Source organism: Amia ocellicauda, chromosome 14 (genome assembly GCF_036373705.1).
Source record: "Amia ocellicauda isolate fAmiCal2 chromosome 14, fAmiCal2.hap1, whole genome shotgun sequence".
Lineage (NCBI taxonomy): Eukaryota > Metazoa > Chordata > Actinopteri > Amiiformes > Amiidae > Amia > Amia ocellicauda.
In genome coordinates this window covers 19,854,016-19,866,795 of record NC_089863.1, presented here as the reverse complement: position 1 = coordinate 19,866,795, position 12,780 = coordinate 19,854,016, and the positions used below count along the sequence as shown (strand labels likewise).

At 38.5% G+C, this 12,780-nt stretch overlaps 1 protein-coding gene across 1 annotated transcript; it reads left to right on the top strand.

The window, feature by feature from the left end:
• Positions 1-1,437: 1,437 nt before the first annotated feature.
• On the top strand, positions 1,438-12,329 carry LOC136767788 (zinc finger protein ZFP2-like). The gene is made up of 2 exons (XM_066721790.1): positions 1,438-1,878; positions 8,921-12,329. The coding sequence occupies exons 1-2, from the start codon at positions 1,593-1,595 to the stop codon at positions 10,264-10,266; spliced, it is 1,632 nt and encodes a 543-aa protein (XP_066577887.1). The 5' UTR covers positions 1,438-1,592; the 3' UTR covers positions 10,267-12,329.
• The last annotated feature ends 451 nt before the right edge of the window (positions 12,330-12,780 follow it).

The following is a 12,780-nucleotide window of genomic DNA, read 5'->3' as shown; positions in this document are numbered from 1 at the left end:
TTCTCCTGAGCAGCAAATTGCTTCTCCTTTAGCATTCTCCAGTGCTGGACACCGGAGCCCAGCAGACACGGTGGGGATCTCTTCATGAGCAGTTCAGACAATGCTGGTCCTGCAAGCGTTTGAGGTGAGACACGTCACCTTCCTAGGAGTGTATACATTACTATTCACCACCAGGAGACTTTATTCCTGCTCTAAGAATCTGCATTTCCTGTACTGCTAGTTCTGGTATGATTTAAAAATGAAACTGTTACAATACATGTTATTTTATTAATGGACTCTTTGGTTATCATTTTTGTTCATTTAAGTGTAATCTTGTAAATTGTGTCTAAATATATATTTTCAAAATGATGTCCACTCAATAAGCAATTTAAATAACAAAGTTTAAAAATAACAAAATGTTTATTTATTATTAGTAGCCAATATAGTGTTGGGATAATTAACATTTCCAAGAAAATACACAATTCTATAAAATAAATTGTTACAAAGCCTTTTCTTGTCAGTGCTGGGCAATAGGCACTATGCTAGCTATAATTTTAAGATGATTCCCTGAGCATTTACATTAAGATTACCCTTTGAAAGCATTATGTTACAGTATAGTAACATAAGTGTATGTTCACAGAAGCATCCAAGTGTCATTTAAAAATACTATTCCAATGAGCATAACAGTATGTTGAGGATCACAGATTGTTAAAGCAATACTGCTGAAGTATGCCCCCATAGTTAGATGTCTGGACCCTCTTTTTTAACTTGGCATGTTTTTTTTTTTTATGTCTACAATGGTTTTCTGTATAGATCAATGAATTAATACATATATTCTCCAAAAATGATAAGCGACAGTCCTTAAGATCCCTAAGGTAGTTACATCTCGGGAACATGATATCTTCAGTATCCCCCCTATTGCTAAGCACAGGCTATACTAAAGGACTGTACAGAGATGCCAAGAATTGAACTCCAGGCCCTATGCATACAAAGCTTACACTGAGCTACATGCCCATTTACATCTATCTCACAAATTGTGAAATTATTTCAAAAACTACACTAGATTTAAAAGTCGGATTAATTGATTTCATTATTAAGTACTTGGTGTTCATCATATGGATGCCCAAATTCCAGTGTAGTGGGCATGTACACTGCTGGACAAGGATTATAAAGCAAGATAATAATAATAATAATAATAATAATAATAATAATAATAATAATAATAATAATAATAATAATAATAATAATGTATTTTTGTAATATCTATATGCAACATGACTTCCATTAAACAAGCACCTGAAAAGATTACAGAATACAAATACCATATTATATAAAGCAATGTTGTTTCCCTCACCCCACCAAGATGTCTGTGCTTTTAACATGTTCTGATGATGTCACTTCCTAAGAAATCATCTAATGTCCCGTCGAAATGTGCCCGGATTCAGGGGCGGAGTTTGTGCTTCGCTTTAAACCGAGGGGAACAACAAATGGACCACGAGCTAAATAGAAGCCCTATTTCAATGTTATCGCTATTTGTTAAAAGTGTTTATGATTAAAACATAAACTGAACCGGTGTTTTTATTATTTGTTTTATTCGTCTGCATTGGACTAAGATGTCGGTGTCCGCGGCTCTGAGCGGCCGCCTGTCCTCGGCGCTGGCCGAGCTGATGAGAGCCGCCCTGTGTGAGATCTGGAAGGCGGTGGAAGAGACGGTGTCGGAGTCCCGGGTGGAAATAACCCGCAGACAGAGAGAAAACGAGGCGCTGAGGCGGAGGCTGCAGGAGCTCATGGTGGCGGGGGAGGCGGCTGTGTGTCACTGGAGCTCCGGAGCGGACGGGCCGCCTGTGCAGAGCCGAGGAGCCGGGAGGAGAGAGGGAGAGACCCGGGCAGCAGCGGACGGTAATTGAGCTGACTTCCATTGCTGACTTTATTCCATTGTTTGGTCAGGGGCAGGGGAGCCGGTTAAATGATAAACAAGCACATTGGGCAGCAGTGTCTAAATCCGGCATGGGTATGATTATTATCACTGAATTCTGAAGGAAGATGCATTGGTGCTCAAATGTCTTCCTTCGTGAAATGAAGTCAGTGTCACACGTGTGTTACCTGGCGCGTGGTGCACACAGCTGTTCTGCGTGACATCACGTATCTCTGGTTCTCGAATGTTGACAGATTCTGCAGTTCTGTGTTCGACACTTTATGACGGCTAGATTGCAGACGTGAGTCTCCGCCTGACGTCACTGTCCGTGCGGACTCGGCGTGGACAAGTTTACTAGTGAAATTGCACAGCAGACGAATCAAATGTATAGACAGTGTTGATATGATGTATGTTTAATCTAACAAACACCAACAAACAATCATACAAAACAATATCCATAGTAGTGTGTTGTAGTGTGTCATTTATTACAGAACGATGATGCTACGAGGTTGACAGGTTCTTGTTTAAACTCGGGGTATGCTTTCAAAACCTAGCAGGACGGATAGTTTGGTGTCCTTGACAGGGATATTGTTGTGTGGTCTACATAGTGAAAATCCTTTCGGTGTTTTAAAAGTGACAGAAGGGCGAATAAAACAAATTCTGGAGGTCCCAAAAGCCTAGGATTTGCTGTCAGGTCTTGATCATACGGCTGGCTGCACTGTTGCTCTGCATTCCTTATTAACCGCCCTGGTGTGTGTAACTGTGTAGAGTAACCTGTGAGTATCTGTTGAATGCAGTCAGCTTGGATACATTAGGTAGAGAAGTCCATTGTACTGGTCCTGCAAAACTATAGCCTAGTACAGAACCTTAACACTAGTGTCTGCTCAGCATTAATTCATTTTAAAACAGCCTTGTGTCTCAGGCTATTATACTAGAGCACTGTTTGGTGGCTAAATTATAGACCGCATCAAAATGATTTTACACACAAGCTACCATTTATTTTGTTATCTGTTATTTATAACGTCACATATGATAAAGGATGTTTATGCCCCTTTACCCCTTACTAAGTCCTACTGCTTCTGATCTTAAAAGCAATCGATCCGACAGGTCATTACTACCTACGTAAACCATTTAACTAGTAAACTAGCAGAAATATTACAGATTGGCTATGAAAATGGAAAGAAAAAAAAAAAAATCTTAAATCATAAATACCCATTTTGAGTGTTACCACAGTTTTCTTCTGTATCCTCAGAGAAAGTAGTTGTGCTTCCAAGTTTACTTTCCGTCTTTGAATTCCTCTGCCAACAAACTGAATTGTACCTGTCGTTCAGAAAAAAAAGAAATCTCCCTGTTTCTGCTCCATAGGTCTAACAAATCTGGGGTTAAAGTTCACATAGCTTTTCCTTCAGTTAAAATCCATTTTAAAATCATGCCATTTAAAATCATGAGGTTTGAATACAATGGGATGTGCTACGAAAAGCAGGGTCCTGAATATTTGGCTTGGTCCTGATGTAAACATTCTGGGACCTCAACATTTTGGGCTTAGCCATCAATGGGTTAAACCATTATACAATCTCCTATCTTCCTTAGTAGCTTGAATGTACTGTACAAGTACATTTTACTATTTTATTTATTTTTATTAGACATAATGCCTCGAATTACAGTGTCAACTTACAGTGTAATTTTCAGGAATGTACAACCTGTGTAACTCACTCGTCTGTATATCAATTATAAATTATGTATTCAGCGATAATAGCAATGTAATATATATAGAGAGAAATTATCTACCTCATTCACTATAGTATCTTTAGTGTCACAATACTTGATACCGAAATAATACGCTATACTGGAAACAATACTCAATACCAAAATGGCTAAATATCTCCCATTTATCCCTAATATTAGGAAACATTACAAATGATGACAAAAAAAAACGTTAAAGCACAAGCACACATGCTTCGCCCCCCGCTCTCTTTTGCCACAGCTAAACTGGATCTGCAAAGCACCCCTGACAATGCACGATCATCTCCCTGCTCTTCAGTACATGTGGCTGTTTTGCACACTAAACGTAGACTTGCAATATTTTTAAAGTTGAGTTATGTTTATTCAGACTATAGTGAAATAGAACATTTAGCTTTTGAGTGATAATAAATCAGTTAGCAAAAATTAAGGTGTGTGTGTTAGTGTGCGAAGTTAATGCATGTGATTAATTTGTTTCTTAAATTATTATTAAAGTTCACTTTGTCATAACAACTTGCACTATTTTGAAAGAGCCACAACTTGGAGCCTTGGTTAATTTGCCATATTTTCATGGTAGTTTATAAATTAGGTACTTTTTATTTTGATTGTTTATTCCTTTATTTATTGTAAAAACCATAAATACAGTTATTGATATTTGTTAAATAAAAATAAATGAACTGTAATGTTTTGGTCCTCACTGTTTAACATTAATCTTTAGTAATGTAAAGATGACTAAACTAGATGTTATAATAGTTAGAGGGCTCCCTGTCCAGTTCATATAGCATTCATTCTCAGATAATCTCTCTCATAAGTAATATTGGTATTGTAATTATCACTATTCCCAAATTAAATCGAAATCGAATCTAATCAAAAATAAATTGAATTGAAATGTTATAAAATCCCGAAATCGGAGCAGATACCCAGCCCTAATGGCAACTGCTTCAATTGTTCACACTGTTTTCCACTTCTAAATCTTTTAGCTTCAATTACTTCTCCTTTAGAGAAGTTAAGGGGGGTTAAGCAGCATTAGGGGAATTTCCTTAGGAATAATATGTCCAATAATGTATTATTTTAATACATAAGGCATCGTACCAGGGTGTCACTAGTATTTGAACACATTCGGGGCTCAGCCCAAGCTCCGTGAATTTGGTAGTAATCACAAAACGTAAACCATGCAATGCTTTGAAAATATGCTGCAATGCTATCATGTTTTATGATCCTTTAGTCTCCGCAAATTAAAACACCACAAGGATGAAAGTGTGGATGATAATGTACAAATGTAAACACTGGAAATAAAAGCATTTGAATTGGTATGTTTTGTACACAACTTCCTAATTACAAACTGGCATAAAAGAATATTCGTATTGTGTAAAAGAAATGTAATGCTCCAGCGAGATTCGAGCTCTGATTCCTCATATTGAAAATATATCCATGCAGTAGTCCTACATTGAATATGTTTTGCCAGTTGGAAAAGATCAGGCATTTTGCCATGGCTTGAATTATCATTCCTTTCTTTGGAAGCAGACATTGCTAATAACCAACTGTGCAGCACTCTTCCAACACAAAATTGGGGTGATGACGATTAACAGGAAGGTACATAGAAGGGATTTGGTTCAGGAAGTGAGAGAGCTGAGTACTACAAGAGCATGTCCAGTGTCAACAGTGAAATTCCAAATTGGAGACATTTTCCAGTTATAGGGCTATATAAATGTGATTCTTTTTATACAGTTTTGAATCTACATTTTGTTTGTTTTCTCCCTCTACGTTGTTAGAATCGCCAGTTGTGCAAATGCATTTTGGCTTGTCGCCATGTCCCCCGCGAGAATGGGCCGACTGATTCAAGCTGATAGAAGAGCAACTTTGACTGAAATAACCACTTGTTACAACCGAGGTATGCAGCAAAGCATTTGTGAAGCCACAACACGTACAACCTTGAGGCGGATGGGCTACAACAGCAGAAGACCCCACCGGGTACCACTCATCTCCACTACAAATAGGAAAAAGAGGCTACAATTTGCAAAAGCTCACCAAAATTGGACAGTTGAAGACTGGAAAAATGTTGCCTGGTCTGATGAGTCTCGATTTCTGTTGAGACATTCAGATGGTAGAGTCAGAATTTGGCGTAAACAGAATGAGAACATGGATCCATCATGCCTTGTTACCACTGTGCAGGCTGGTGGTGGTGGTGTAATGGTGTGGGGATGTTTTCTTGGCACACTTTAGGCCCCTTAGTGCCAATTGGGCATCGTTTAAATGCCACGGCCTACCTGAGCATTGTTTCTGACCATGTCCATCCTTTTATGACCACCATGTACCCATCCTCTGATGGCTACTTCCAGCAGGATAATGCACCATGTCACAAAGGTCGAATCATTTCAAATTGGTTTCTTGAACATGACAATGAGTTCACTGTACTAAACTGGCCCCCACAGTCACCAGATCTCAACCCAATAGAGCATCTTTGGGATGTGGTGGAACGGGAGCTTCGTGCCCTGGATGTGCATCCCACAAATCTCCATCAACTGCAAGATGCTATCCTGTCAATATGGGCCAACATTTCTAAAGAATGCTTTCAGCACCTAGATGCCACGTAGAATTAAGGCAGTTCTGAAGGCGAAAGGGGGTCAAACACAGTATTAGTATGGTGTTCCTAATAATCCTTTAGGTGAGTGTATATCTAAAGCAATCCAGCACCAATAGGACTCAGAAAGCAAATATACCATGTATACCATAATTACCATAATCACGGTGCAGCACAACAGGAATGGTATTTATTATGGTAATTATTTTTCATTGTGGGGTAGATTCTCAGGATTACATTGATAATTTCTGTGTTTAAAGGTAGCATAGAAATTAGGGTCCACCAGATATATCGGAGCACTGATATTATTGGCCGATATTGGCCTTTAACAGAAACATATTCCTCCGATACTGCACCAATACATTTTCTCAAACTATTGGCTAAATATTTTTTTCAAATTACCATAAAATCCTTTTTCAGACTTCAGGCCTGTAAAGTGCTGCGGGAAACCCTTATCTTATTATATTTATTTACCATTGCTGTTTAACGTGGTTATGGTGCTTTTAGTTTTCTCTGGAAGCTTCCAACTCCAGTGATTCTCAGCACAGCAGTGCCGTGGACACTTCTGAATGCTGTGTTGACCCAAAACAAATCCATTGAGAAACATAGGGCTTATAAACATGTGTTTTACTAAAACCCTCTAAACCAATAGAAAGCATTTTTTAAAACTGTGCTGAATTTCAGTATCTATGGTTTTAGTTAGTTTATTCTCATCATGACTGAAGATTACCATATACTATGGCATTGAAGTGCATTTTTACTGAAAAGAAAATCGCTTTTCAATATTTAATAATAGTAACTAAATCAAGTATAGTAAATATTTGCTGAAGATGTCTCCAAATGACAAGCAAGCTCAGATCACAGTAAAGAAATCTAAAGAGTATGAGTGAAGAAATGTACCAGACAATGTTGGATAAAACTAAAACTACACAATATTTACTAAATTATTTAAAATCCTATATTATGTTTTGGCTATGATTTGTATTGCAATACTTTTAACAAAAGCAGTAAATAAGTTCCCTTTTGGGAGAAAATGCAGAGAAGCTTCCTGCACTATAACGTGACACTGTTGGATTGGCGTACTGAGCACTGAGGAGGAACTGTGAACCTGAGAGAACCTGACACGTGTAAAATGCTAATATAAGCTAGACCAGCACATATCTTATTCTTTATTCTAATGTATAGAACATGCACATGTTTCTATTTGTGTGAAATTGTTCTATATCTTGTGCTTTGTTCTAGCATAAATAACATGCACATTTTTATATTTTTCCTTTATTATCTCTTATTCTAATTTAGTTCATTTTTGCAATGTTTGATTTGTGGTTATTTATGACATTAACTTTATTATTATTATTATTATTATTTATTATTCAAATGTAAAAAAGCATATTATTTCTTCTGAGAGTCAAATTTCAGGGATCTGTGCTAGAAAATGTATGTGTTGCATGCTAACAAAAAAAAAAAGTAAATATCGGCAGATATATCGGTAATCTGAAATCTTTGCTACCCAGTTATCGGTATTCCGTCTCCCGAATTAAATTAACATAATATGGATTCTACGTGTGTTCATGGTTTCCTGCATCGCTTCAGTGTTACGCAGAGCCAGACTGGTGAATTATACACAGGACGGACTTGATTGCTGGTTTACAGCCCTTCCGAGAGCTGAACAGACACGGAGCCCCTTCGATAACGACTGAGTAAATTTTGTGGAGATCCAATTTTTTTTTTTTAAAGAACACTTGCTCAGTTCTTCAAAAACTTCACCAGTAGCGCCCATGCAAAGACATAAAAGCATTCTCGACAAGACTTGCCATCAAAAGCACTTTTGTCAGTGGAATTTGTTTGACCAGCTCTATCATACATATATATATATTTTTTATAATGGTTTAGCACTTCTTCCAACATATATGTAGTTGTCTGAGGTCGGAACTCCCTGCCTGGGATTCGAACCGCGCACCCTCAGAGCGCTCCACACCGCAGCGGCTCCAGTGCAGTACAGTGTTAAGCCCTCTACGCCAAAAGACCAGGTCTCCCACCACAGGAGGCTTAACACCGAACTACTTTTACTGAGGGGTTACGTCACTTTGTAACATGCTCATTATAAACCAAATGATCCCTGTTACATATATATAGCTCACGATTTTAAAACCTCTTTCAGTGAAAGGCTTTAGCAAGATGTCATGCAACATGAACGGATGCTGCTATTGCGTTTTCCTGGATGGATGTGGTTTTATGCATCACAAGGACACAATTAAAATATAAAGCTTAATTCCTTTATGCCACATCTTTGCATTTGTTTGACTTAGAAGATAACTTCATTTTTTTCCTAATGAACTGTTTGCGAGGTGAATTGTTACCCAATGTAAAAAAAAAAAAAAAAATGTTCTCTTAGTTTTAAAATTTCTTCTTAGTTTGTATTGTTTTTAAATTTCCCTTTGCAGTACACGGAGAATCTGAACATTTCAAAACAAAACAAAAACCTTGGCTGCTTGAAGCAGCATTTGGGTCACTGGCCTCACGCAAGCCACAGATTGACCTTTAGCAGGCCGGATGTGGCCATAGTGAATCTAAACTGCAGTAAACTGGTATACTGCCCAACCCTAATAAATATATTTGCATGCACACTATTCTGACCTGTGCTAGTGGCCTGTCCTCAGAGCTGCTGTTCTCAGTGCTGTTCTTATTTCTTGTCTCTCCCACAGGAGCAATAGAGGCCAGCGCTCTCCAAGTCTCTGAGGAAAGGGCCCCCATTGAGCAGCAGGAGTGGGGTTTCAGTCTGAGGCGGGATACAGAGCCCACAGCTACTGAAGACGAACGGGGCCTAACTGAGCAGCACAGGAGCAGACAGAGTGAGGAGGAGCTCAGGGGACTGGAGTCTGGCCACAGGGCAGAGCCACAGACTAAGGGGTCAACACTGGGACTTGGAGGACTGGGATCTGAGTGTGGACCCAGTGCAGCTGGTGTTGAACTAGGCTCTACTGGAACACAGTGTGAACACAATATGTTGCCGGATCAGATTAAAACAGAGGACGTTGAACTGGAGTCAGGAATGCATACTGCTTTGAAAGATGGACTTGGTAATCTTAGACTGGAGAATATTACAAGCCTTTGCAAACTGGAACCTGACCTCCCTGTAAATCAACTATGTGGAACAGAAGAGGTGAACCAGACAATGGGTCTCAGTGGAGGGAGTGACAGTTCAAAGAGGACTGAGAGCAGACCGCTGTCCCCCAGACCCTCTCGCTCATGCACTCGCAGAGGAAAGAAAACGTATTGCTGCTCCCAGTGTGGGAAGAGCTTCAAGAATGGAGTAAACCTTAAGTCTCACCAGCGGGTTCACACAGGAGAGAAACCGTACTCCTGCTCACAGTGTGGGAAGCGTTTCAGTAATGGAGTAAGCCTTAAGTCTCACCAGCGTGTACACACCGGAGAGAAGCCATACAGTTGCACCCAGTGTGGAAAGACCTTCAGTCAGGCAACAAATCTTAAATCTCACCAGCGTATTCACACAGGAGAGAAGCCATTCTCTTGCTCCCACTGTGAAAAGCGCTTCAGTCATGCAGTAAGCCTTAAATCACATGAGCGCGTTCATACAGGAGAGAAACCATACTGCTGCAACCAGTGTGGGAAGAGCTTCAGTCAGTCAGCAAGCCTTAATTATCATGAGCGCATTCACACCGGAGAGAAGCCATTCTGTTGCTCCCAGTGTGGAAAGAGCTTCATTCATGCAGGCCACCTAAGATCACACGAGCGCATTCACACAGGAGAGAGACAGCACAGCTGCGCCCAGTGTGGGAAGAGCTTCAGGCGTGCGGGCCACCTTAAATCTCACCAGCGCATTCACACAGGAGAGAAGCCGTACGCCTGCTCCCAGTGTGGGAAGAGCTTCAGTCAGGCAACCAGCCTTATTTATCACAAGCGCACTCATACTGGAGAGAAACCACACAGCTGTTCCCACTGTGGCAAGAGATTCGGTCATGCAGGAAACCTTAAATCTCACGAGAGGGTTCATATAATAGAGGAATTACAGAAGAAAATGAAATTATAAAGTTAATACATTCTCTTCACTCTCATTAAATAACACACAGATACGTTAAAGGCTGAAGATATGTGCTCTAAGTAGCTTTTCATTGTAGTGGGCAGCAGACTGGACCCGTTTATAAATAAATAAGCCGTCTCTCACCCCCCTGGTTAAGAACCCCTAGTATAGAGACAACTGTACATCTTCCAGCTGATTAAGCCGAGATGGGGCAGGGGTGTTAAATAGTAATTCTAATAAATGATACAATAAGTTCATCACATTAAACTGCAGTACCATTAATGTAGGAATCAACAGAAATGTATCTAAACTGAATGTATTATTGAGCAGAAGGTGCCAGATAAAGGCTGACTCATGTCTTCTGTGGGATACAACAAAAAAGTATGTATAATGTAGATAGTAACTGGAGGTTGACCCTTATGACCTGGGGCATGATAAAAAACAGAATTTTGAAACCTGTTTTTCTTTTAACTTAATTTCTTGTAAAACAGATGCTTATATTTTGGAGTCAGGGGTACCCACTGTATATATAGTGTGTGTGTCGATGTAAACCTCAGTGAAGATATTCATAATCTGGTTCTTCTCTCGCTAGGTCTTCGTAAAAAAATATTGTTTGAATTATGTTTGTGGCTATTTAATTCTTCTAGATCTAGATTTAATACAGTTTTATAGTTCGATTTTTCTACCCAGTTATCGGCATATTGTTCAGTGTTTGGGGGGGGGGGTAACAGAATACAAGTAGTGGCGTTATGTAATCAGATTACGGAATTTTGATACTTGAATTCCGGTTACAGTTACTCCTGTCAGACTGAGTATTCTGATTACTCTTTTTTAAAGAGTAGGACATTACTGATTACTTATACATCATATACACAAAATTGTACAAGTGTAAGGGAATCTGAAGGGGCCCACATATAGTATTTTTGCAAAATTGTTTTTATTAATGATCTAGCCAAAGAGCGGCTGATTCAGCGCCATTCTACAGGCAGGCAGAATGGAGCTGCAGTCAGCATCCCAGCTAGTAGTCCTACAACAGACCTACACAGTCCTACAACATTGTGGCAACATTGTGTTTTAGCAGGGATTTCACTTGTGGAAGTACAGGCAATTGTTAAAGTATATTAAAGTACAATACACGATGTGCCTATAGGACAATGTACTGTCTGTTTTTTTTATAATTTGTGCAGCCAATATACAATTGTGCTTAGCATAAAAAATAAAAAATAATAATAATTACGATTTAATAATTACATATTTGTATAAAAGCATAATAATAAGCAAAACGGCAGCACAGGCATAGTATAACCAAACACGTTATCGATAGTTTGTATTTTAAGTAATAAGTTATTCAAGTTATCTCAATTTAAGATACATCCACGTACATTACAAATAGTTCCTGTGAATCCTAGCTGGTTCTGTGACATTAACAATTAAAGACTTAATATAATACCAAAATAACAACATAAAACATGTTTATAGTCTAAAACCAAACAAATCGCACAGACTGAATGAACTAGTCCTACGTGGCATGGCATGCTCTTTAACAGGATGTGTTAGGGAAACAAGATGCATAACATTCCTAGCTCATTGATACTTAAAAATAATGCCCTAATTGCATTGATTTCAATCTGTGTTTCCGGTGCTGGTGCATTGAAACCGTTGACTGCGTTTCTCATGGATAGAACAATATACGGCATTTATATCCCCTTTATTATAGCAAGTTGCTTGATCAGTGTATCTTCACAGACAGAACAAAATAAACTGTAGTCTTTATAAGCATTAAACGTACTTACAACTTACAGACAAGGTACCTATTTAAGTACCTATTAAAACAACGCCTGCATCACAAATGACGGTGAACAGAATACACCTTGACAAGAACTCATTATTGATGTCTGATTTATGTCAGTTTCTAAAAATTTAAAGGGTATCAAAATGCAGTTTCACTTGTTTAAAAATGCATCCACTACTACAAAATGCAAAGTATAAATAAATAATTAAACTGATGCAAATCTTACCATTTTAATTGTTTGTACTGTGGATTCAAATAAACAATTTAAATCCGTCATCCATATTAGATATGTGTAGTACATTTTGTTTCACTTCTTGAACTCAGCTGCCTTCGTTTTTTAAGAAAAAAAGTATTCTACAACTATTCTGATTACGTTACTGACTTGGAGTAATGTATTGGATTAGGTTACAGATTATTTTCAAAACAAGGTAATCAATATTCTGTAACGGAATACTTTTTAAAAGTAACCCTCCCAACCATACCGTAAAACTTCAATTAAACGCCCCTGGCATTTATTCCAAATAACTGCAAGAAGCCCTGGCGTCAATTGGAGACCAGCATTTGTATTAAACATTCATAAATAAAAAGACATCGCAGACTCATGCAGGGTAAGAATAGCCTGGAAACATGGCTTCATTGTAGAAGTACTAATAGGCCAGGCTTTTATTTTAATGTATGTATTATTATTTGTTATTAAATTGCTTTCAAAGGATGCAAACAAATTACATTCA

What these genes read in the sequence shown, in the direction of transcription:
- LOC136767788 (XM_066721790.1), top strand. Translation starts at nt 1,593, where the DNA reads ATGTCGGTGTCCGCGGCTCTGAGCGGCCGCCTGTCCTCGGCGCTGGCC. An exon ending in GACCCGGGCAGCAGCGGACG is followed by an intron (nt 1,879 to 8,920) that starts GTAATTGAGCTG and finishes TCTCTCCCACAG; the next exon opens with GAGCAATAGAGGCCAGCGCT.